Consider the following 24,257-nt stretch of genomic DNA (forward strand, 5'->3'; position numbering starts at 1 on the left):
TCATCTCTGTCTTTCTATCACATCAAACTTTGTCTTTCGATTCAAAAAAATTAACATAACATTTCAACATAAATTTTATTTTCAAATTCATAAAATATTCAAAAATTATCTTCACCCCGAAAAAAGTTATGATTTCAAAAATAATCACCCATATTCAGACGAACACTGTTGTCAATGATAGGAAAAAAGACAACTTCGATGAAGAAGATGAAAAAGTCAACATTTCAAAAGTCTGTCCCTATCAATACACCAAAAGGAACTTCGAACTTGAAGCTTCTCATCCTCGAAATGTCGACATCCAAAGGCTCTCTGCATCAAATCAACTAACTCTTCTTTCATTTTTCACTCTTCATCAAAACCTTCATGATCAGCATCATTATTCTAACTCTATCATCTTCAATATTGATGAATCTTCTTATAGACTCTCTGATTCTTTCTCAACTCTTGTTTTTCATCCTTCCGACATGCCTCCTTGTTTCTCCAAAACACCGATGAATATTCCAAATGCAACTCTCGTTGTTGCAGCTGCAGCTGATGGATGTTGCCTAAAAAGCGTCGTTCTGTGGCCTTGTCGGAAACTGCCAGATGAACTGTGCCTTGTTCTGAGTTCGCAGTTGGATGTTTGGGGTGAAAATGAAGGCTGGATGACTGAAGCGCTATTCCTCAAACACAATGAAGAAGTGTTGCTTCCAGGGATCACGCATAGAAAAGAAACTTTGAAGAAGAATGATGAACGTTGCCTTCTCCTTCTTGATTCTCATTCTTCAAGAGCGCAGCCTGACTTGTGGAAGATGTTTGTTGATTCTTCAATGGATGTCGTCACCTTTGTGCCCCACACCACTCACATCGCACAGCCGTTGGATCGTAGCGTATTAGCTGTTTTTTAAAAAACATTTATTTCCAATTACGAAGCACCTTCTTCTTCTTCTATTATTTTTCGACGAGAAGCATTAGCTGATGTGCTTCCACAAGCTTTTCAAACTTCTTTGTTGCCTTCAACAATCAAATCATCATTTGCGAAGAGCGGAGTGCTGTCACATCAGTGGAACGAAGTGTTAGCCAAGCTTCCAAAAGAACCTTCAGTCACTCTGAAGAAAAGAACAAAAAGGTTTGATTATTTTGGAAAATTAATTATTAACGAAGGATTTTTTTTTGAATGGAAGAAAGAAAAGAGTTAAAAAATGAAGAAAAAGATAATGAAGAAACTGAAAAGGCTTTGTTTGAAGATGAAAAACCGAAAAAAAGAAAATTCAACCCATTGAAGATTTTAAATGATGATTATTCTGATGAAGAAAAAAAAGAAAGAAATACTCGAAAAATTGTGAAACGAGCGCTTGTTGATTATATTTATTATTAATTTTTTTTTAAAAAAAAAACAAAATCAATACACAATACACAAAAATAAATTCATTTATTTTTTGTTCGGTTTTTCAAAAAAAATATTCGGGTATATAAATCACCCTATATGAGTAATAAAAATCAATACATCTCATTTTTTCAAACATTAACAAAATAATGTGAAAATTTCAACGATAGTCCATGATAATATTGTCTGTTTAGAAAATCAAATAATTCATGAAATTTTGTGATGGTGTCTTCGTATCCTTCTTCTTCCAGCTTTTCAGTCACTTTCCTTTTTGAAGCTTTTCTTTTCGCTTCTTCCATTTCATCATCTTCCTCTTCTTTCAATCTTCTTGAAACATTCTTAAAGAACCGTAAGCATTCATATACCACACCTTCGCTCAACGTTGGAAGCTGTATCACCTCCAAAACAACATCAACTGCTCCTCCTTTTAATAAGTCTTCAACTCTCACACTCTATTTTCTGCTGCATTTCCCAAGGAATAAATGCACTTGTATCTAATTTCTTCATTATTCCCTTTTGCTGCTCGATAAACCTGAACAATGCCTCCAATAAGTATCGTAATTTCTTCATTCTTCAATTTGCATCTGCAAAAATAAACATAAAACATTCGAAACCATCTGATCAATGCAAATTCTTCTTTAGTTTCTTTTCCTCGTTCCACTTCTTTTCTCTTCCAATTCACAAACTTTAACAGTTCTTCTAATTCTCTTGCTGCCTCTCTCACAAAATGCAGCTCATTCACAATAACTTCTTTCAAGCTGTAATCATTGAAGCATCTGTATATAAAAAATTGCCAAGCAGATTGATAGGCCAGATGCGTAAGATTTCTGTGTTTCTGTTGATGCTCGATGATTTCAGTTATTTCATTCAAATATAGTTCTTGTTTCATTTCCTAATCAGAAATAAGAGGGGGAAAAAGCAAACATTAGAAAAATGAAAAAGAAGTGCGCATACACAATATCCTATTTCGCTCAAAGCCAGCAAAGCCATTTCATTTTCTTTTCGAGTCTCTTCGCTTTCCTCTTTCTTTGAGGCAGCTTTCAGAAGGCAAGATAAACAAATTGAAAGCAATTCTGGTGTGAAGCTGCAGCTTAGAAAAAGACAGCATTCACAAAGATCAATAATAAGCTTTTCGTTCTTTTCTTCTTTTTTCTCATTTTCGTAAAAAATCATCTTTTCAAATCTTTTGTTCAATTCAGAATTATAAAAACCACGACTCCACACATTCTTCAGTACTTTGCAATATCCAATATGCTTCAGCAGCAAAATTGCATTTTCTATCGTCATTTTCTTTTCTTCAATCATTTTGTATATTTTGTTGAATGTTTCTTTGTTGAAAATTGATCTGAATTCTTTTTTATTCATTTCCTCCAAAAGTCCATTCATTTCACAAATTTTCTGTTTTTGTTCATCTTCATCGCAATTTTCGAGATCGTCAAGCAACTCTTCAGAATAAAAAGAAAGCAAAGTGTTGAATATTTAAAAAAAAAATGAAAAATTAAACAAACTCAAAAACTTTTCTCTTGTGGGAATCTTTCGAATCTCATCGATATGCTTATCATCAATGCGCAACGTCATTCTGTTAATAGGAAAAAAAACGTAATATTTATTGAGCAAACATTTGTACAAAATGAACAATCGATAAATGCAAACATGTTTGATTATCTTGCAAAACGAAAAGGTTGCAACCACAAAAACAATTGCCCGATATTTAAAAAAAGTGTGAAAAATGAATATTCACCTATACAAATGATTTCGGTTGGAAAAGGTCAGAAATGCAAATTGTTTTGCTTCTGTTTGATCAAACCATCGAAAATAATGATTCTTCAATGGATTTCGAATTTTGAGACATTTTGTTCTATGAGTTGAATTTCCTCCAGTTATGTTGACTAGGAAATATCAAATGCCAAAAAGGAGTTTTGCTGAGGAGAAAAAGCAAAACAAGCAAATATTCTTCTTGAAGAGAAAAGAATACTAATTTTTAATAATAAAGTGAATTAAATTAAAAAAGGCAGAGAATGTTAATGTGTGTGCGCATGAATGATTCTGTTTTTTATCTTATTTTTCTATTTCCTGTTTTCATTCGTGATGACTTTCAGGATTGTTGAAGAAGAAAGAACTGAAAAAGCAAAAAATCAAAAAGAATTGATGATTCAAGGCAAAATGCACACAAACGGAAGGAGGACATGGAAAGCATGTTTCATTGCGAAATTAGTCCACAAGGAAAATTTGTAAAGGCCATCTCCAACATCAAAAAATACAGGGTTAAACAAATGGAGGAATTACAACAATGATTGCTGTGAGCTTTTTTCTCAATTGTTCATTGAGCACTTTTAACACATAACAGCATTTTGGATTCAATTGCATGATAATTGGAAAGGAAATGCATCAAAGTCAGCTGTGCTCATGAGCTGAATCTGGATGAAAGCGAGCAAATAACATTATCTTCAATAAGCAAAAATACCAGAAGTTATGAATCAGTGAATTCAGCTACTGTTTTCAAAGAATGAAGAGACCTGAAGGGAATTTTGATTCATTGTGCGAGAAATCCTTTTGTGCAAACGCAATCTTCATTCAGTCAATCCGAATCTCTTCTCGGTGCTTCGTTGCCATATCTTGTCACAATGGATTTTAAATGTGAATTCAAATTCAAATTAATGGACTTTTCAATCCTCCGTTTTCCCCATAAAAGCCTCACAATCATCAGAGAAAATACCCGCCATTTCACTCAAAATTCATCTGATTCTATCAAAATGTTTCATCAGCAGCATCTTTCTATTCCATCATTTTATCGGTCTCTCATATCATTCAACTTCTGAAGTTGTTAAATCTGCTGAAAAGACACAACTCGCAGCCGCAGCTGTTGCTAATTCTGTATGCATCGACGATGATCATTTGAAGGATTTGCATTCAATTTCATCATCATCATCATCATCTTCCTCTTCCTCTTCCTCTTCCTCTTCCTCTTCTTTGTCTTCTTCAACTGGAGCAGCACGCGGATCAACTTCGCCATTCCGGAGGCGGAAAAGCGACGAGAAGAAGGCAGCAGAAGATGATAAGCCATCATCAGTACCTGCGATTGACCCTTCGGATGCATCTGCGGTTGCGACGTCATACGCTTCGACAGGAGCAATGGACAATATCGAGAGACGGCTGAGGGTTGTTGCATCTGAAGAATGTGAGGTGCATGCAAATCACAAGAAGCTGTAATTGCTGATGCTTCAGTTGTAGCTGCGGGCGGTGCTATATGGAGGTGTTGTGTGTGCGTACGATGTGGCGATTTCTGCGATGCTTTCGGTTTCGCTGGTGGCGCAGCTTCCGTCGCTTGCAGCGTCTGTGGGAACGAAGCCAGAGGGAAAGCAGATTTTTGTATCGGCTGTATGAATGCGTTCCCTTCGATCTGCGACCTGTTTGACCCTTCACTGCAAATATGGTGATCGCCGCAGTCGAGGCGTGTGGTAGTGAAGCTGGACGAGGAAGTGATGGGGCGAGGGGTTGCAGTGTGTGAAGTGGAGGAGATTGTGGAAAATGGGCTGTCGGCAGCGGGGATGAGAATGAAAGGTGTGGTTCTGTTGCTGGCTGTGCTGAAGGAGCGAAAAGAAGCAGAGGAAAGTGATTTGAATGAGGAGAAAGGCGAGTATCCGACAGCGCACAGAGTGTTTGTGGAGAGAATCAAAGAGAACCAGGGGAAGCAGGAAGAAGCGACGGAGCTGCTGGCTGTGGAGGCACTTGGGCTGAGTCGGCTGAGTATGCTGAGGTTTGTGAAAGCAGGGACTGAGGCGGACAAGTTGTATTCAGTGGAACCTGAAATGAACAGATCTTCGCCAGGAGATGATATTCAACTGGAGAACAGGAGACCAGCAGAAGCAGCAGATGGGTCATTGGGCTCAACTTCAGACAAAAATTGAAGAAAAGGAAGAAGAAAAGTCTGCGTTTAATTCATTTCTGGTTGATCTTTTTCTCTTTTCGGCTTAGAAGATGTATTATTTGTGAATTTGGATGGCTTATCCAAGATGCATCCATGCAAAAAATTCCAACCTTCTCTTGCTTCATTCAGCTCAGGCGAGACTGTTGTCAAAAATTGATCCACACAAAATATTTTACAAAAATAATCTATTGTTGATCATTGCTCAAAAAACGGGTTTTGAATGAATTAGCAGAATTTCTCCTCATTACGCACATCAAAGAAGGAAAAACATGAAGCAGAAAATAATTCAAAAACGGACATTGGTAGTTTATGACAAAGAAAAAAAGCATGTGGAGGAAATGAAATACCTCGTTCGGTTGGGTGCATTTTTCAGTGAAGTTGAATCAAATTATCAGAGATCATTTGTCCTTCTGGAAGAAAACTGATTAAGGAAGATTCAACAACGAACATGGTTCCATTGGCGCAACATTTTATAATTTTAATGAAAGATTCGCTGAAAACAGCAGCAATTATTCTCCAACCGATACACAATCAAATGAAATTAGGGTGGTTTTTTTATCCGGACTTTTTTTTTCCGAACAAAAATTTAAAATAAAAATATCTCAACAAATATTCAATATTAATTTACAGAAATTTGTACAGTTGTATATTATCATATATGGCATCTATTCACATACAAATTTTTAATAGCAGTGTTGTATATTTTTTTGAAATAAATTATTTTTATTTTTGAAAATCCGACTTTTGATAAAATTTTCTATTTTAATGAAATGATTCAATTCATCTTTTAATCGCACATCTTATTTTTTCAATGTAATAAGCAATTCTGGTTATTTTTTATTTTCGCTTATTTGCTCTTTCTTACGGAATAAAAATTTATCATTTTTGAAAAATCATTGTCAATGGGACAACTTAAAAAATATTTTTCATTAAATGCAGAAACATCCAACTAAAACCAACACTTGCATTATTTAATATTATAGTTATATAAAATTACTGCCTTGTTGTTATTAATAATAATTTAAAAGAGATTTCATAAATGTAATGTGTTTTGAAAATAGTTTGTTCTTAATGTTTTTTTTTTTAGAAATTTGGATAAAATTTATTTTTTTGAAGCTTCACGGAATAATTTTTATTATAACTTTGTAATGATTTTATATAACTATTTTGTTAATTAATGAAAGTGTTGGTTTTAGTTGGATGTTTCTGCATTTAATGAAAAATATTTTTTAAGTTGTCCCATTGACAATGATTTTTTGAAAATAACAGATTTTCATTCCGTAAGAAAGAGCAAATAAGCGAAAATAAAAAATAACCAGAATTGCTTATTACATTGAAAAAATAAGATGTGCGATTAAAAGATGAATTGAATCATTTCATTAAAATAGAAAATTTTATCAAAAGTCGGATTTTCAAAAATAAAAATAATTTATTTCAAAAAAATATACAACACTGCTATTAAAAATTTGTATGTGAATAGATGCCATATATGATAATATACAACTGTACAAATTTCTGTAAATTAATATTGAATATTTGTTGAGATATTTTTATTTTAAATTTTTGTTCGGAAAAAAAAAGTCCGGATAAAAAAACCAACCTATGTTTGTTCAGCTAAATCTTTTTTTGCGGATGAATTTTTACAAAGTTTCCTGGAAATTCATCTTCAAGTGGAATTATCAGTTGCTTTTTTCATATTTTTGACTGTTCAATTGGTTTGAGATGAAAAAACAAACAAAATGACGATTTGTCTGATAAAGTTTATCTTGAGTCGTCCAAACTGAAATTCCAAGAAATAGCACATTGCTGTCAATATGCGAATAATTGATTTCTTCTTCTCTCGAAAAACCAAGTGATTTCTTATCCTTTCAATGATTTGAATCTGGGAAAAAAGGATTTTCATATTTCTTAAAAAAATGATAAGCCTTCAAAATCTATTTTTTTTCCGTTTCAATAAATTTTCCATTTGCATTCATTTTGTTTTCCTCATATGACAAAACCAATCGCATATTTTCTTCATAATTCTATTTTCAACGGTTTTCCAAGCAATATCGCAAATGGTTTATCTTTCTATCTTTCCACCCCTCAAATTAGTCGATTTCCGACTCTTCGATGAAAAGAAATCCCTTTGTTATCTTTTCAATTCCATCATGTTTCATTGAAAAAATTAACAGAATCCGATTATCGTCCAATACATTCCTCTTGCATAATTTCTCCAGCTCTCCTCATTCTCACTCGATATTTCACCATGAAAGGTGGTATCTGCCATTTCAAACAAAAAGTCAGATTCCCTGATTTGAAAAAGACAATGCGCATAAATATCTTTTCAACATACAGATAGACAAAAAAAAATATAAACATAAAGCTTATATATATCAACGACCTTTCTGTTGTATTTCCATGTTAGTCCAATTATATAAATCTCTAATCAAAAATGCAAAATCAATGCATCTCAATCGTTGCCATTTTTAATCACATGAAATAATATTTATGATTCTAGAGGAAAGACCCACTCATCGAACTCTCATTTTGCCAACTGATTTGGGACAAAATTTTTTGCATTATGAATTTTGTTCCACACAATTCTTTCAAGATTTTTCTCAACTTTTTTATATTTCAATATTCAATATAGCACTGCAATGTCAGTTTTGTTATTATACGATTGCAAAAAAAGTTTGGAATATCATATGAATTTTCATAAATGATTAAAGTGTAGAGTACCTTAATTCTCCAGAACAAACGATCAACTACAACACCTCTTGTTATGGGAGTAAGGAGCCTATTAAGGGCTCTGTCGCTTTCCAGATCTTTGACATGGAAGTATCAACTGCAGGACCTGCATCGGGACTGAGCAGAATTTTTACACTCGGCGGATCAACGGGCGATGTGGGATTATCTCAGCCTATCTCCTCAAGCAGTACACTTGCTTCCGACCAGTTTCCATTGACTTCACAACTGGCACCAACAGAGCTGACAGATAGCCAAGTTCCGTCATTTTCTTCGCTTTGTGCTGCCTTATTTAATGATAACATCAATTCCTCTGTATTCGATCTTCACACTGATTCAGCAGACTTAGCTGACAAGGTTGAACAAAGTGAGTCCGTTGTTTCCACACCATTAATCCACCAGAACATCAATCCAAACAAGAATATATGACAATCAAAGATAAAACATATATAAAAGGAATAATATTCAAAAAGAGAATCCATCATCAGAGCAAAACGCGCAAGAACCTTTTTTTTCGGAGTGCGACCTCCCAAGGAGACACCAGACCAGAAGGAAGGTCAAGCAAGACGTCGCAGAGAGTGGTTCGTCCATCGAGAACACCAGGAGTTTGGAGGAAAAAGTTGTTGGAGTGTGGACTCAACTAGTCGCGGAAGAGTGGGATTCACTGGGGGTGCGCAGCGTAATGCGGGAAGGAATTTTACCAATTTGGAGGGGAAAGAGTGCAAGGGAGCGGCTGAAAAAGGAGGTGGAGGATGGAAGAGGTTTTCTTGGATCCAAGCGGGAAGAGGAAGAATGCGCGAAGTGTGTGCTGGAAGGTCTGGCGACGAAGATCCTGGTTCAGCTTCCACCAGGTTCAGCGAGATGTCTCAACTCGTTATTTTTTGTGAAAAAGAAGAACAGCAAATACAGGCAGATATTGGACTGCAGACCTCTCAACAGCGCGGTGAAAGGAACACACTTCAAAATGGAAGATCACAGGACTCTGGAGAAGTTACTTCAAAAAGAGGACTACGCTACAACAATATATTTTCCACAATCGAACTTTCTAATTCCTGTTCACCCTTCTTTCGTTCTTTTTCTTTCTTTCACTTTCAGAGACAAAACACACACCTTCAAAGGAATGCCCCTCGGCTACAAGGACGAGCCCCGCATTTTCACACGCGTGATGAGGATAGTCTCTCAAGAAATACGAAACAGATGGGGTCTGCACTGCCTAGCTTATCTGGACGATATCTTGCTGCTTCATCAAGACCCGAACAAGCTTCAGACAGCAACGAAGGAGAAAATCGCATGGCTTGGAAGGCTTGGACTGTTGGTCAACTTCGACCAGAGCAAACTGCAGCCGAGACAGACATTCAACTATCTAGGATAGACGTGGAGGACGAAGAGAGGTTCAGTCAGCCTGGAACAAGAGAGATGCAGGTCCTTGAGGATGGAGTGCGAACGGTGGATGAGACTTGCAAGGAGAAACGCAGAAGTCCGGATCAAGAGTTTTGCATCGTTTGTAGGTCTCATCAGATCCACACGGTTCGTCATCAGAGACGCTTCGCTTCAAATGAACAGATAATACCAGGCCCTCAATAGAGCTGTGAAGAAGGAAGGATGGTATGCGACGATGAGGGTCAACCTTTCGATCATCAAGCAGATATATGGATGGAAGGCAAGGCTAACCAAGAAGGAACAAAGACCATGGACATCATTCGCAGCCCCCCAGGCAGTTCTTACTACGGATGCGGAACCCCGGGCTTGTGGAGCAACGCTGAGGATCAACGGAGACTTGTTTCATATTCACCAACCTTTCAACAAGGCCTTTTTCAGCCAATCCTCCAACTTCAAAAAGATGTTGGCTGTCCTTTTGGCCCTCAAACATTTTCGCGATCTCATAGCCAAACACAACGTCCGAAGGATTCTTCTGAGATCAGACAACACGACAGTGGTCAACGAAATCAATCGCCAGGCAGCGGGAGCGAATCTTCTTTCTCTGCTGAGGATTATCCGAAAGACGATAACAGAATGGAATATTCAAATGAGAGCGGTGCACCTTCCAAGAGCAAAGAACGAGACCGCGGACTCCTTATCAAGACTCCAGCGCGCGGAAGATTACGAGATCACAGACGAAGCATTAAGAGAGCTGGAACATCAGCTGGATCTAACAGTCGAACAGGACGCCTTTGAAAGCGCGACAAACAGGAAAACAATGACTTGGTTTGGACCAGGAAGTCCTGAGCTGGAGGACGGACTACAAGCAGACTGGTAAGGAGCGGTGACCCTGGTGCATCCACCGATACCTCTGATTCTCCCTTGCTTAAGGAAGATTCGGGAGGAGCAGGCGAGAGTAGTGATTCTTTTTCCAGACTGGAGGTTACAGGTTTGGACACCTCTTCTGAGAGAGATGACGACATCTTCCATGAGATGGAGCGATTCGAGGAAAATATTGAGGGCATGCCCAGGAATGAAGAGGTCAAGAGCATCAATCCCACCGGGACATAACTTTGCAGCATGACTCAACTGGAAGTGCAAAAAGGACAACAATGGTGGATCAGCAGCTTACAGAAATGCGGAGTTCCCCAATCACTGATCGCAGAAACCAAGAACAGTGTTTCACCTTCAACATGGATAGCCCACATATTTGGATTCGCACATTTTGTCCAGATTTGGACAGAGGAAAATTGTGGAGAATTTCCGAGGGACTTTGGAGAGTGGTGCAGAAGATGTGCCATGCTCTTCGTGAAGCTGAAGGAGAAGGGGTTCCCCTACACTTGCTTGTGTGCCACGAGATCTGCAGTGTCCCTTTTCTCCAGGTTAAGTTACGGAGAGGATATAGGGCAAATACCAATCATAAAGACAATCTTCCGCTCGTTTCACCGTTCACACGTACCCAGAAGACCTTACACATATATGTGGTCGCCTCCCTTGGTCTTCGATTTCTACAACTCACGGCCAAACAATATTGACCTATCCTTCTATGAACTTACCGTTAAGTGTTTAATGCTTTGCATGCTATTCACAGCATGCCGCTCCTACGAACTCGAACAACTATCGATAAGTAAATCCATTCACAATAACGATACCATCCACCTCCACACTCACCTGAAAACATCCATTCCCCCGAGTTATCTGACAATTCCTTTCTTAGGAGATGCAGATGAGAAGATCTGCCTAGCAAGAGCAGTCAACTGCCTTTGGGAAAGAGTCCGAAGAACCTACGAATCGAGAGACACATTTCTTCTGAACACAACTCATCACACTCCACTAAAAACATCAGGAATCAGGAGACTAACAAGGTTGGGAATGACACAAGTGGGGATCCCAAATGAATTCAGACCTTACACGATCAAGCATGCAGCCATCTCAGCCTTAACCTTGAAGGGAATACCGGAAGTTCTGATAGCTAGACATGCACGCCTATCACCATCAGCTCATACCCCCACTAGGTCTTTCTTCAGAACTAACCTGGCGTTGAGCATGGCCCACGCCCTGATAGCACCCCAACAGGAGAACCAAGTGGCCCTCACACTATTCAGCCCAGCTTCCGCACCTCATATAGCTCCTCCACCAACAGCCAGACCACCTGGCTTAACAACCCTCTTACAGACGAATATCACATTCCAACAGCAGCCTCCTCCCGAACTCACCAAAGACATGAACACTCGAGACCCAAACCCACAGACAGAAGAAACGACTAAGGATTGCAGCAGAATTGAGCTCACAAATATTAGAACAATTCAGACAAGTGAAACAAGACACATTCAAGCTGATTGATAACAATCCCAACTACTTATACTCCCATAACAAGAGGTGTTGTAGTTTTGTTTGTTCTTTACGAAAAGAATTCTGTCCCATATCCAATTAAAATTTTCCTTTTGATCTTTGCAGCCATTACGAAAAAATTGAAAAGAATTAACATTGGTTATTATTATTTTCACTTGCTGTAAATGCAAATGCAAGAAAGGATGGTACGGATGCACATCTTTTTATTCCTGCTTTGGAGTATTTATTTTTCATTTATTTCATCTTACCAAACGTATGCGAATTCAATGTGAATGGCTGAAATATTGTTGCTTTCTTGAACAATTTTTTTTTTAAAAAAAATGTAGGATACAGACAACACAAAAATATTCAACAGTTTGCAATTGTTATTGCAAGTGAATTTTTGCTTATTGCATCTTTTCTTTGTTTTTTTATTGAAGAATTATTCTCAGAGCTTGAAGATTGCAATGAGGAAGATCAGAAACAGAAAATCGAAGAAATGAATGAAGTGATGGAAGAGATGGAAAAAAAAGAAATAAAATCCATTTTAACAGAAGAACTGTTCGACAAAATTCTAAAAATGACAGATGAAAAGAAATTGAATTTTGGAAATGCCATTCTGTTGTTGAAATACATTGGATATTGCAGTGTTCCGAAAAGAATTTGGAATTTTTCTTTTGGCGAATCTTCTTTGAACAAAAGATTTGAAAAGATGATTATTGATGAAAACGAGAAGAATGAAGGAAAAAATGAAAAGCTTCTTGTTGATCTTTGCGAATGCTATCTTTTGCTTTACGGTATGTTTAATCCAAAATTGCTTTTAATTTGTAGCTGCTGCCTTCTGAAAGTTGCATTGAATAAGGAGGAAAATGAAGAAACTCAAAAAGAAGTGGAAATGGCTTTACTTAGTTTGAGTCACATATACAGAAGAAATTTTGTATGTGCACTTTCACTTTCTTTTGAATGTCTTTGTTTTCCTTTTCCTTTTTTTTTTCCTTTTAACTTTTTTATTTTATTATTTTTTTTTTATAGTTTATGGATAGAGAATTGCATCTAAGTGCACTCAAAGAAATCATCCAAAATCATCTGGAACATCGCAACTTGACGCATCTTGCATATCAAATGGCTTGGGAGTTTTTTATAGACAGATTTTTCAAAGACGAAAGCTTAAAAGGTCTAATTGCAAATGAGCTGCATTTTGTGAGGGAGGCAACAAGAGAACTGGATGAGCTGACGAAATGCGCAGACTGGGAGAGAAATGAAGAAGAAGGAGGAGGAGGAAAAACAAAAGAAGTGGTAATTATAATGAGATGGCTTGAAGTGATTCAGACTTTCTTTTTTCAAACCAGATATCGAAACGAAGAATATGCTGAGCTTATCAGCAGCATTGTTAACGTGTTTAGAAAAGCAAAAGCAAAATTTAGTAGAATTTGCCGGAAATGCATTTATTGCATTAGAGCAGCAGTGTATAATAGCGCTGTTAAGATTGAAGACTTGTTGGAAAGCGAAGCTGTTGATGTTGTTTTAGAGGCGTCTCCACCATCACACGTGGATATTATAAAAATTGATGTTTATTTGGATTTTTTCAAAATCCTTTGCGGAAGATTGACCTGCGAAGAAGAAATAGAAAGCGATGAAGCGAAAAGAAAAGAGTTGAAAAGAAAAGTGCTTGAAAAGATGGAAGCAGAAGGATTTGAAGATTATATCATACAGCTGCACTGTTGCAAGATTGTAAAGGAATACAATACATATTCTTTGGTTGAAAACACTAAAGTCTATTTTGTTTATTGCTGAGTCATTGACTTTTTCATTCGTCTCATTTCTTTTTTTTCTTTCTTTTTCTTTCTTTTTCTTTCTTTCTTTTCTTTCTTTTTTTTTTTTTTTCATATCATTTGATTTTGAGCAAAATACCTGTTCTTCTCTTCTTTTTTGTGGAAATTGCACACAGCGTTCTTTTTTCAAAATGCGACTTTATTCAACTTCTGAATTTGATTTTTTTTCACCTTTTAGATTTAATGAATCAGAGTTTATTGATTGTTTTCGAGCACATCTCATCTTCTTTTTATCTTTTTCTTTTTCTTTGTTCCATTTCAACTTTGAGGGAAAAAAGACTCTTTTGTAAATCAGCTCAAATATTTGCATTATTTTGAAAAGAAAATAAAAATAGTCAAAAAGGATATATGAGTTGCAAAAATCAATTGATTTTCTCAAATGTTCATTAAATAATCAGAAATATCCAACGATATTTCATAATAATATTTTTGTTGAAGAAAATCAAATGTTTCATGAAGGCTTTCAATGACATCTTCGTATCCTTCTTCCTCCATCTTTTCAAATATCTTCTTTTCACCTATCCTTCTTTTCTTTTTAGTTACTACATAATCCACGTTTCCTTTCAATTTCTTTGAAATATTGAAAAAAAATATCGAGCTTTCATTTGACGTTTCGTCATTCAACGTTGGCTGCAGAATTTCCTCCAAAAAGAGATCAATAGCTCCTATGTTCATCAAGTGATCAATTTTTACATTTCGATTTTCTGATACTTTTCCCAATGAATAAAGGCATAGACGGTTTGTATATGGGTAATCATCCCTTGATGCTCGAAACATCTGAACAATGCTGCCCATTAGCTCAACATATTCTTCACTCCACAATTTACAGCAGCGAAAAAAAACCTCCAATATATTGAGCCATCTTTTCAAAATAAGCTCTTCTTTCGTTTCTTTTCCTCCTTTTTCCTCTTCTTTTAACTTTTTCCAATCCATTTCTTGGGAACTCTTCAAGTTCTCTTCTAGCCTCTCTGACAAAACGCAGTTCATTCACTATTACAGCCTCCAAACGATCATCATTAAATAATCTGCAAATCAAAATACACCAAGAAGACCAATAAGTAAGTCGTGTCAGTTTGTGACGTACCTGATGATACATGATTTTTTCTTTGATTTGATCGAAGAAAAGTTCTTGTTTCATTTTCTTATGAATAAAAAAAGAAAAGAAAAGAGAAAGAAAGAAAGAAAGAAAGTCTGTGATCCTTGATAATTCAACTTTTTTAAAGACCTAAATGCCAAGCTGTTATTTTTTTCCTTTTAACTCTGTTTAGATGAGATTTTTTGTTATTTCGGGGAAAAGATCATAATAAGTCTCGCAATCTTCTCTTTACAAAATTCTCATCTTGAATTATGTATTGAGTAAATAAACGAACGTAAAAAGAATTTTGAATTTGTCGAATGAAGAAAATAATTATAGCTAAAATAAATGATTATGCCTTTTGAAAAAAATATTTTTATTCTATTGGTTTCAAAGAATCAGCTTTCAACTTGTTTCAGTTTCTAATGCTTACATGTGATTTTGTTAAGTGCATTTCATAACCAAAAAACGAAAAATTGATGCTTCGAGAATAATTTTTACAAACACAGCATTCATTGTTAAGCTCAATGCTTGATGAAGATCAATGCATTTTAAAACGGTTTAAGAGAATCAACCGATTCCATTTCCCAACTGTCACTTGAATAACTATCATCATTTTCAACATGTGCATTTGAATGGGCAAAATCTTTGACTTCCTGTGAGGCTTGTGCGTGCGAGTTAAGTTCGTGTTCATGTCCTGTGGATGCGCCTTTCACAGAAAAGGATGTTCGATTATCTGACATTTGCACCGGATTGTCTGAATTCGCTGAATTATCTTTCCTCACATCGAATTCATCAGTCATCCACCTCGTTTTCTCCTCTGTCACACCTCCCGAAGAAAACAGCTGATTTGATGACCCAGATGAAGATGAATCTTCCTCTATAAATTTCTGCTTTTGTGTGTTCGCTTGCAGTGTGGGAAAAGAACTTAGCTGAGTTAAAGAGGTTGGAGACACATAAATGCCTTGCTTGTGTTGTTTGCCTTTGCAAACTTCAAACGATTGCTCGCTGGCCTCAATCGCATCCAGCTTCCACTTCAAGCTCAAAGACTCAATTTCTGCTCTGAAATCGCTGAAGCGCTGCTGCTTTGTCTTGCTCGTCAGGTTTTCTCTTCTCCTGAGATTTTTCGAGGAATCGAATGCTTCTGTATCTTCTGCAGACTGAGCATTTGTGGCATCATCAGTTTCTGCATGTGTTTTGCTGCAATGAAAGCAATTTTCATCAAAAGTGCTGTTTTGTCTTGTCTTGCAAATTGGATCAGTTAAGTTTTCTTCTTTTTTTAATTGAGTGGCATTTTCCTTGCTGATTCTGAAACTGTGGCTGACTTCTTTGTTCTGTTTCCCTGCTTTCTCTTCTCCAATTGATTGCTTTGAAGAAGAAGAAGAAGAAGAAGAATTTCTCAAGCCAGTTTTCTTTTTCAAATGTGTTTTTTGGATTCCCTCTTCATTTTCATCGAATTTTGAACTCATTTTATTTTTTCCATTTTTCGTCTTTTTCTTTTTTCTTTGAATTTTTGATTTCTTTCCAAAATCTTCTGAAATTTTTGCTCTTTTTTGTCTTTCTTGCTTTTCCCTCCTTTTTGCTTCACTCAAATTCTTCTTCAGCCAAATTTCCAATTCAACATTCCGAAAACCTTGTTTCTTTTCCTTCTCTCTTCTTCCAAGCCATTTTTCAGTGACACTTTCATTCAAATCGCTTTGATTTCTTATGATTTCTTCATCTTCCCAATCAAATTCATTCACTGAAAAGCTATCTTCTTCTTTCTCTTTTTCTCTTTCTCTTTCTCTTTCTATTACTTCACCATCACCATCATCATCATCATCTTCTTCTTCTTCGTTTATTCCATCTGCTCTAAGCATTTCCCTTTGCAAATTAAGCTCCTCTTCTTCCTCGTTATCCGTTTTTCCCTCTAAAATTGGATCTTCCCAATTGAAAATTGTCTTTTTCAGGTGCTTCGAATTGAAGTTGCTTTGAATGGAATCAGATTTGTGTGTGTTGCTGGATGTATTTGGGAGGAAGAAAAGAGGAGGAAGAGGAGGAATTTCATATAATGAAGAAGAGGAAGAGGAGGAAGAAGAAGAAGAAAAAGAAGGAGATGACGATTTTGAAGGTGATGCCGATGAAAAAGGATAGGTTGAAGAGGAAGTTGAAAAGGAAGGGGCTGAAGAAGAAGAAGAAGAAGAAGATGATGATGAAGACGATAAAGAAGAAGAAAATGGTATTTCTTTATTCTGGTTGTAACTTCTTCGGATTGAATGTATTGATTCGTGTGGAGAGAAGGAAGATGAAGTGAAAGAATGTTGATGAGGTTGAAAAGACACTGAAGAAGATTGGAAAGTGGCTGTTTGTGAAGGAATTTGTGGTTGTTGATAGAGAAACTCTGGGGGAAGTGATGATGCTGATAATGAAGAAGAAGGAGAAGAAGGAGAAGATGAAGAAAATAAAGTTGGAGAAGGAGAAGGAGAAGGAGAAGGAGATGATAATGAGGATAATGAAGAAGAAAACGGTGAATAAAGAGAAGAAGAGGAAAGAGGGGAAGAGGAAGAGGAGGAGGAGGAGGAAGAAGAAGCAGAAGATGATGATGAATAAGGTTCTCTAAAAACAGCGGGATTCTGAAAAAGCGACGAGAAATATCCATTTGAGCCGTCTTGTTTGGCATAATCGTTTTTCTGCTGCGTCTTCGGAGAAAAATCCGAATTAAAAACAGATTTTGAGTAAAATTCAGCTAATTCAGCCATTTTTTTCAGATGAGAATGCTCAAAAACTCGTTGTTTTTCCTCGTCTTTCTTCAGATTTTGCTTCTGGTTTAGCGATTTTTGCTGTTTTTCGAATGTTTCTTTGTCATTTGAATGCAAATTCCGATGAAAAAGTCCGTTTTGCTGCTCAGATGACGCACAGGGAGAAGATGCTGGCTTGTCAAAAGAAGACTTTCTGTCAAATTGAGAACTGGGAAAATCAGAACTTTCTGAATTTTTTGAAATTTTTGAATTTTTTGTGGAATTTTGAGAAGAAAGAGAGAAATGTGCCTCTTCTGAAGCTTGCCTGAAAAAGCTGTTTTTCGCTTTATTTGAAGTTTTGAATCGTTTTGTGGGCTGCTTATATTTTTCATCTGAATCGTTTTCTTCTGTCTTTTCATCGTCTTCTTCTTCTTCTTCTTCTTCTTCTTCTTCTTCTTTATGTTCTTCATCATCAATATCTTCTTCTTCTTCAGATAAGTTTGACCCATTTTTCTTCGAAAGCTCTTCCAATTTCTTTTCCAACTGAATTGATAAAAATTCCCCAATAATAATAAAAAATAAAAATAAAAATAATGTGTGACAGATTGGAAATCAAAAAGAATAAATAAATAAATAAATAAATAAATAAATAAATAAATAAATAAATAAATAAATAAATAAATAAATAAATAAATAAATAAATAAATAAATAAATAAATAAATAAATAAATAAATTAATAAATAAATAAATAAATAAATAAATAAATAAATAAATAAATAAATAAATAAATAAATAAATAAATAAATAAATAAATAAATAAATAAATAAATAAATAAATAAATAAATAAATAAATAAATAAATAAATAAATAAATAAATAAATAAATAAATAAATAAATAAATAAATAAATAAATAAATAAATAAATAAATAAATAAATAAATAAATAAATAAATAAATAAATAAATACTTCTGCTAAAAGATCTGCTTTGGAGGAATTTTTCGTTCTTTGTGCAGAATTTTGAAGTTCGCAGTTTTTAACTAACTGTGAAACATAAATATTCAAATTATGAAATGATTCACATGGAAATGAGTTTGTAACAAAAGAAATAAAAAAGAAAGAAAGAAAACAATTCATTTTTTATGTTCACAATGAATAAAATTGAATAAAAATAATTTATTTTAACTCCAAAAAAACTTAGAAATACAAACTTTCTCAAAGTGAGATATCCATCTCTTGGCCCGTTTTTTCCGATGTCCCATCAACCTCCATTCGGCTTCTTCTTTTGCTCCTCTATCGCGCTCCATTCTACATCTTTGCTCAAATTCATTCACAGAATCATTGATCTTTCATGTTAAAAATGAATATTTTTAAATTCAGGTAAAAATCAATTGATTAAAAACAATCGATAAAAAAACTATAACAGACTTTTTGCATATATGCTTCTTGCATTGTTCTTTCAGTTTCTAATTCTCTTTTCATCAAATTTTGCTCCTGGAGAACTAAGAGGATGTTAAAATGTTAACTTAAATTCATAGTCACACTTTTTGCATAGTTTTGTAAAAACATAACATTATCGAAACTTAAAAGTTGCATGGCACCAATTTCAGAATAAGTTTTCATCAGATTTTCAAGAAGAGATGAACTTTGCAACGAATAACAATCTGTTTCTCCACTTTCTGAAGCCAGATCATGGAAACAGAAATTCATCAAGTTTTCTTGATTCATACAAAGAATTTGAAGCAATTGATCAGAAGAAATAGATTTAAAATCAAGATAACTCTCGCATTCTTGACGGAAAATACTTAACGTTCCAAAAAACTGTTTCTTCTCCAAATACTGTGCAACTAATCCTACAGAAAGCTGCATCAATAAGTTAAAGGAATTCCCTTTTAAGATTTTGTGCTTTTTCTCATCCTGACCCAGAAAAGTCTTCCTTGTTTCAGCCTAAAACAAACAAAATCATTTCCACTTGAAAAAAAAAGCAATTCTTTTCATTCCTCCATTTTTCTTATCAGATCATCACAGTGAAATTGTTTTAATAGATGTTTTTTGGACACCTTCGTTCTCATTAAACAAAGAATTTTAAAAATGAAGATTTATTTATTATTGTTCGATCAATTATTTTTTTTTTTTCTTGTAAATTCATAATAAAACAAAGGTCTTTTATTTATTAAAAAACATGCTAAAACTAATTAAAACCTAAACATAAATAAGAGATGTGTTTGACGAAATGTCGTGAAGTGGTTGTGAAATGTCCGGAAGTTCGGATGGAGCACCAATCAAAGTGATATCAGCAGGTTTATTTCCAACAATAACTTCTCCTTCATCAGAAAATTCGCAATCTTCAAGGAGATTTGGATCTTGGATTAGATAGATCGAATTTGAGCCAGCAACCAATGAAGTTGCACTACAACGAATCTAAATTGGAGAAAGAGTAGTAATTGTTAATAAATTAGAAGTTAAAAAAATGAAATCGTGTAAAAGAAAAAATCGAAAAAATGTTTTCCACACAATAGGTTTGTAAAACAGACGCTTTTGAATCATAAAGCAAAATGCGATTTCGCCCAATAATATTGCAACGGTACAGCAATAAATTATGTAAAGCATACAAAACTGAAGAAAGAAATAAGTTTCTGCAAGATATAAAATTCCATGAAAGACCCCAATAAATAAAAGAAATATTGTGTTTGCAATTGCCGAATACAAGTACAGCCCACTATATCTCGAATTATAAACGCCACAAACTATAAACCATTCAAACCTGGGAAATGAATCCTTCAATTTGCTTCGATAAAAATAATTGAAATAAAATAGGATGCAACTTGCATATCCGCAGTAGCATCCAAATTCGCTTCCAAAAATACAAAGCAATGATTTACCAGCTACACTTATTGCCAGTAATACCCAATGCAATATGTATTCGTGATTAATTTCATCGTTTCTCATCATTAATATTTGATCTTAAAAGTAACAAATTTCAATTGTTAATCGAATCGTGACTTGAACGAATTATTTTGATTAATGAATTTTGTTTCACTCGATATTTTCTATAATTAAACTTTATTTTTTCATTTTTCATTTTTCATTTCTTTTTTTTTTCTTTTATCTTTTTTTCCCTGAGAATTTTAGATTTTTAATAGTGTGATAGCAGAGAAAGTTAGGAACAAATTGTTGTTTTTTTTCTTTTAATGAAAAAATACTATTGTTCCACCTTTGGATAATTGAAGATCAAAATTTTTTAATTGTGAACTTGAAAATCACTTCATAATATTTTTTTAAAAAAGAATAAACATAATTGAAACTTTATGAAAGGATCTTCATTTGGAAAGTGGGCAAATAACGACAGGAAAGAAAACTCGATTTGAATGTTTTAATGACCCTGGGCGACGTGAAGAAAAAAGTTCGTTACGTCCATCACCAATTTTCCACCTTAAAAAAAAAAAAAAAAAAAAAAAAAAAAAAAAAAAAAAAAAAAAAAAAAAAAAAAAACATTTTTTATAATATGTTGGTTACGATCAAAAAATAAACAAAAGATTTCCATTTCTGGACTTATACAGTCAATCCTTGCGATTCCTTCGCAATTTCTTTTGCACTTTTTCATTAAGCAATAACATAACAGTTTGTATTGCGAACATTTAAGTACTGCAAGATAATCAACGATGCTTGTATTTATTTTGAATTTATTGCTTGTTACACTTTGCTACTCTTTTGATATTTTTTTCAACAAGCAGAATGAGTTTGCCAGAAGATGACAATTTTGAAGATGAAATTCTGACTACGGTCAGAACCGAGCAGTTTTCAAGTTTGCTTGTTTATTTGAATTGAACAAGTTGAACATTTTTTTTTTGAATGCCTTTGAAGAATTGTTTTGTGGACTGGAAGGTTGCAGAGAAGATGAACAAATGCAGAAAATCGAAGAGTTGAATGAAATTATTGAAAAATTGTATTATGAAGAATTTCAAACAGTTTTCACAAAAGAACTGTTCGATAAAATTCACCAAATGATTAAAGAAAAGACATTGACATTGGAAAGTGCAATCTTGCTGTTGAAGCAAGCTGGATATTGCAAAGTGCTGGAATGCGTTTTGATTTTTTGTTTTGATGAATCATTATTAAGCAAAAGATTTAAGATAATGATTTTTAAAGAAAATGAGAAGAAAAAAGAAGAAAAGAATGAAAAGTTTTTGACTGATCTTTGCGAATGTTTTTCTTTGCTGAATGATGACATTTCAGATGAATTGCTTTCGATTTGTATGTCTTGCCTTCTGAAAGTTGCATTGAAGAAAGAGAAAAACGAGAAAACTCAAAAAGAAGTTGAAATGGCGTTGTTGGCTTTGAACAATATTGGATATCAAGTTTGAATATTTCTTTTATATTTTGATATTATTTATTTATTTATTCATTGATTTTTTTTATTTTTTATTTTTTCTTATTATTTATTTATTTTTATGATAATTCTGGTTTTTTTTTAAAAAAAAGTACTTATCCATTTTTATTCGATACAATCATTCATTTTTCAATAAGTCCATGCGAGTGGAAGAAAAAGATGTGCTTCCACCAGTCAGCTCCAATGGACCATTTCTCAATCACACTTCATTTGAATTTTCTCTTCCAATTCAAGATAAAAAATATGTTCGTGCTTAGAAAAATGGATAGCCTTCGATTTCATAACGAAAAAAGAAGAAGAAGAAAGAAAGAAAAAAGAAAAAGAAAAATTCAGAGAAACAAAATGAAAAGAGCACCATTTCCTCAAATATTCGCAAAATAATCAGAAACGTTCAATGATATTCCAAAATAAAACCTACTGTTAAGAAAATACAATTTTTTATGAAAACTCTCAATGCAATCTTCGTATCCTTCTTCCTCCATCTTTTCAAACATCTCCATTTTAATCTTCTTTCTTTTCTCTTCTTCAACTTCATCTTTCCCCTTTTCTTTCAATTTGTTTGAAACATTCAAAAAAGCCTTCAAGCTTTTATATGTCATTTTGTCCTTAAACGTGTGCCTCTGAAGCCCTTCCAAAACAGCATCAACAGCTCCCCCTTTCAACAAGTCTTCAACCTCCAAAGCTCCATTATTAGCTGATCTTATTAGCAAATAAAGACATTTCACTCCAATATCTTCCCTATTATCTGTTGCTGCTCGAAAGATCTGAGTAACGCTGCTGACATGTTCGACAGATTCATCTGTCCTCGGTTGGCAAAAGAGAAAAAAATGCTCCAAACATTGAAGCCCTTCAATTAAAATATATTCTTCTTTCCCTTCATTTTCTCCTCTTCTTTCTTCTTTTCTCTTCCAATCAATATTTTTAATCAGCCATTCCAATTCCTTTATGGCCTCTCTGACAAAATGCAACTCATTTGCAACAGCACCCAAGCTTTTCTCTTTGTAAAATCTTTCTATCAAAAGCTGCCAAGCAGACTGATAGGCAAGATGTGTGAGATTGCCACATTTCTGGTGATATTGAATTATTTCTTTGAACGCATCCAAATACAGCTCTTTTTTCACATCCTTGAAAATTAGGGAAAAAATCAGAAATACCAAAAAGGAAATTGATATGTCCATACACATCGAATTGAATTCAATGTCAAAAGAGCCTTTTCCACTTCTTTTTGAGTTTCTTCACTTTCCTCCTTCGACAATGCAACTTTCAGAAGGCAAGGCACACCGATAGAAAGTAATTCTTCTGGAAAATCATCGATTAGCAGCATGAGATAGCCTTCGCAAAGATCAACAAGAAGCTTTTCATCCTTTCCTCCCTTTTTCTTATTTTCATTAATAATTATCTCTTCAATTCTTCTGTTCAATGAAGATTTCTCAAAGCTTTGAATGAAAATTCTTTTCAGTGTGTTGCAATATCCAATGTGTTTCAACAACACAATAGCATTTCCAAAATTCAATTTCTTATCATCTGTCATATTATGAATTTTGTCGAACAGTTCTTCTGTTAAAATGGATAAAAATTCGCTTCTGTCCATTCCATCAATTATTACATGCAGCTCTTTAACCTTTTGTTTCTGCTCTTCCTCATCGCAATCTTCCAGTTCGCAAAACAATTCTTCAACAAAAAACAAAGAAAAAAATGCAATAAGCAAAAATTCACTTGCAATAACAATTGCAAACTGTTGAATATTTTTGTGTTGCCTGTCTCCTGCATTTTTTTTTTTAAAAAAAGAAAAAATAGTTCAAGAAAGCAACAATATTTCAGCCATTCACATTGAACGAGCACATGTTTGGGTAGAAGAAATTGGTGCAAAATATAAACTCAAAGCAAACATGAAAATATAAGTTATTATACCATTCAAGGTTTTTGGTATTATTTGACAAAATGTTACAAAGAAAGAAAAGAAAAAACGACAAATCTTTTTCTGATTTGCAGTTATGGATACCAAGATCATTTGATATGAAAAAACAAAAATATTCTTGCTAAAATGAGAGATGGAGAACAAATATTTTCTGCGGGGTAGGCGATATTATTTTGAGAGGTTGCACGAGACAGCGACGGTGGTGAATTGATGATGGAATTGTGCGAGATGACTTTTTTTGAAAAGCATATTGGAAGGAAATGCAGCAATTCGGTTGTTGAAAGAAAATGTTTTAGCGTTTGCTTTTTTTATTGTTCTTGTTCATTTTAAAGATGCTTTTATAAACCATCTTTTCAGAGCCCAAGAATCTGATAGATTTTAAAAATGGCCAATTCCTTTGTCTTTCCGAGGAGAACTTTAGGAGAAAACTGTGCTGATGTGCAACCAGCAGGTAGGAATTGCAATATTTTTGTATTCGTTTGGGAGAGGGGATGAAAACAAATTCGATTTCAAAGCATTTTGATGAGATGAAAAAGAAGAACGCTCACAATTGG

At 34.4% G+C, this 24,257-nt stretch overlaps 11 protein-coding genes across 11 annotated transcripts; 7 read left to right on the forward strand and 4 right to left on the reverse strand.

Moving 5' to 3' along the window:
* Positions 1-464: 464 nt before the first annotated feature.
* Positions 465-887, forward strand: MONOS_4975 (uncharacterized protein; the record flags this gene model as incomplete). Its single annotated transcript, XM_067875087.1, has 1 exon — positions 465-887. The coding sequence occupies one exon, from the start codon at positions 465-467 to the stop codon at positions 885-887; it is 423 nt and encodes a 140-aa protein (XP_067732398.1).
* A 432-nt stretch (positions 888-1,319) lies between these two features.
* On the reverse strand, positions 1,320-3,154 carry MONOS_4974 (uncharacterized protein). Its single transcript, XM_067875086.1, has 4 exons — positions 3,020-3,154; positions 2,875-2,945; positions 2,321-2,811; positions 1,320-2,258 (listed from the first exon to the last, which is right to left on the reverse strand). The coding sequence occupies exons 2-4, from the start codon at positions 2,942-2,944 to the stop codon at positions 1,812-1,814; spliced, it is 1,008 nt and encodes a 335-aa protein (XP_067732399.1). The 5' UTR covers position 2,945; positions 3,020-3,154; the 3' UTR covers positions 1,320-1,811.
* Positions 3,155-4,023: 869 nt separating this feature from the next.
* Positions 4,024-4,576, forward strand: MONOS_4973 (uncharacterized protein; the record flags this gene model as incomplete). Its single annotated transcript, XM_067875085.1, has 2 exons — positions 4,024-4,042; positions 4,188-4,576. The coding sequence occupies 2 exons, from the start codon at positions 4,024-4,026 to the stop codon at positions 4,574-4,576; spliced, it is 408 nt and encodes a 135-aa protein (XP_067732400.1).
* Positions 4,577-8,108: 3,532 nt separating this feature from the next.
* Positions 8,109-9,605, forward strand: MONOS_4972 (uncharacterized protein; the record flags this gene model as incomplete). Its single annotated transcript, XM_067875084.1, has 2 exons — positions 8,109-8,378; positions 8,556-9,605. 2 exons carry the CDS (start codon positions 8,109-8,111, stop codon positions 9,603-9,605), a joined length of 1,320 nt encoding a protein of 439 aa, XP_067732401.1.
* Positions 9,606-9,674: 69 nt separating this feature from the next.
* On the forward strand, positions 9,675-10,196 carry MONOS_4971 (uncharacterized protein; the record flags this gene model as incomplete). Its single annotated transcript, XM_067875083.1, has 1 exon — positions 9,675-10,196. One exon carries the CDS (start codon positions 9,675-9,677, stop codon positions 10,194-10,196), a length of 522 nt encoding a protein of 173 aa, XP_067732402.1.
* Positions 10,197-10,520: 324 nt separating this feature from the next.
* Positions 10,521-11,783, forward strand: MONOS_4970 (uncharacterized protein; the record flags this gene model as incomplete). Its single annotated transcript, XM_067875082.1, has 1 exon — positions 10,521-11,783. The coding sequence occupies one exon, from the start codon at positions 10,521-10,523 to the stop codon at positions 11,781-11,783; it is 1,263 nt and encodes a 420-aa protein (XP_067732403.1).
* Positions 11,784-12,270: 487 nt separating this feature from the next.
* Positions 12,271-13,904, forward strand: MONOS_4969 (uncharacterized protein; the record flags this gene model as incomplete). Its single annotated transcript, XM_067875080.1, has 2 exons — positions 12,271-12,708; positions 12,804-13,904. 2 exons carry the CDS (start codon positions 12,271-12,273, stop codon positions 13,563-13,565), a joined length of 1,200 nt encoding a protein of 399 aa, XP_067732404.1. The 3' UTR covers positions 13,566-13,904.
* Positions 13,905-14,938: 1,034 nt separating this feature from the next.
* MONOS_4968 (uncharacterized protein) lies at positions 14,939-18,964 on the reverse strand (the record flags this gene model as incomplete). Its single annotated transcript, XM_067875079.1, has 5 exons — positions 14,939-17,938; positions 18,365-18,439; positions 18,607-18,741; positions 18,824-18,897; positions 18,940-18,964. 5 exons carry the CDS (start codon positions 18,962-18,964, stop codon positions 15,230-15,232), a joined length of 3,018 nt encoding a protein of 1,005 aa, XP_067732405.1. The 3' UTR covers positions 14,939-15,229.
* A 583-nt stretch (positions 18,965-19,547) lies between these two features.
* On the reverse strand, positions 19,548-20,340 carry MONOS_4967 (uncharacterized protein). The gene is made up of 3 exons (XM_067875078.1): positions 20,160-20,340; positions 19,910-20,114; positions 19,548-19,816 (listed from the first exon to the last, which is right to left on the reverse strand). Exons 2-3 carry the CDS (start codon positions 20,003-20,005, stop codon positions 19,598-19,600), a joined length of 315 nt encoding a protein of 104 aa, XP_067732406.1. The 5' UTR covers positions 20,006-20,114; positions 20,160-20,340; the 3' UTR covers positions 19,548-19,597.
* Positions 20,341-20,909: 569 nt separating this feature from the next.
* On the forward strand, positions 20,910-22,047 carry MONOS_4966 (uncharacterized protein). The gene is made up of 4 exons (XM_067875077.1): positions 20,910-21,016; positions 21,130-21,200; positions 21,260-21,753; positions 21,878-22,047. Exons 2-4 carry the CDS (start codon positions 21,131-21,133, stop codon positions 22,040-22,042), a joined length of 729 nt encoding a protein of 242 aa, XP_067732407.1. The 5' UTR covers positions 20,910-21,016; position 21,130; the 3' UTR covers positions 22,043-22,047.
* On the reverse strand, positions 21,970-23,555 carry MONOS_4965 (uncharacterized protein; the record flags this gene model as incomplete). The annotated part of the gene is made up of 3 exons (XM_067875076.1): positions 21,970-22,909; positions 22,966-23,456; positions 23,522-23,555. The coding sequence occupies 3 exons, from the start codon at positions 23,553-23,555 to the stop codon at positions 22,148-22,150; spliced, it is 1,287 nt and encodes a 428-aa protein (XP_067732408.1). The 3' UTR covers positions 21,970-22,147.
* Between the last annotated feature and the right edge of the window lie 702 nt (positions 23,556-24,257).

This window comes from Monocercomonoides exilis (assembly GCF_001643675.1).
Source record: "Monocercomonoides exilis strain PA203 chromosome Unknown scaffold9-1957334, whole genome shotgun sequence".
NCBI classification, from domain to species: domain Eukaryota; phylum Preaxostyla; order Oxymonadida; family Polymastigidae; genus Monocercomonoides; species Monocercomonoides exilis.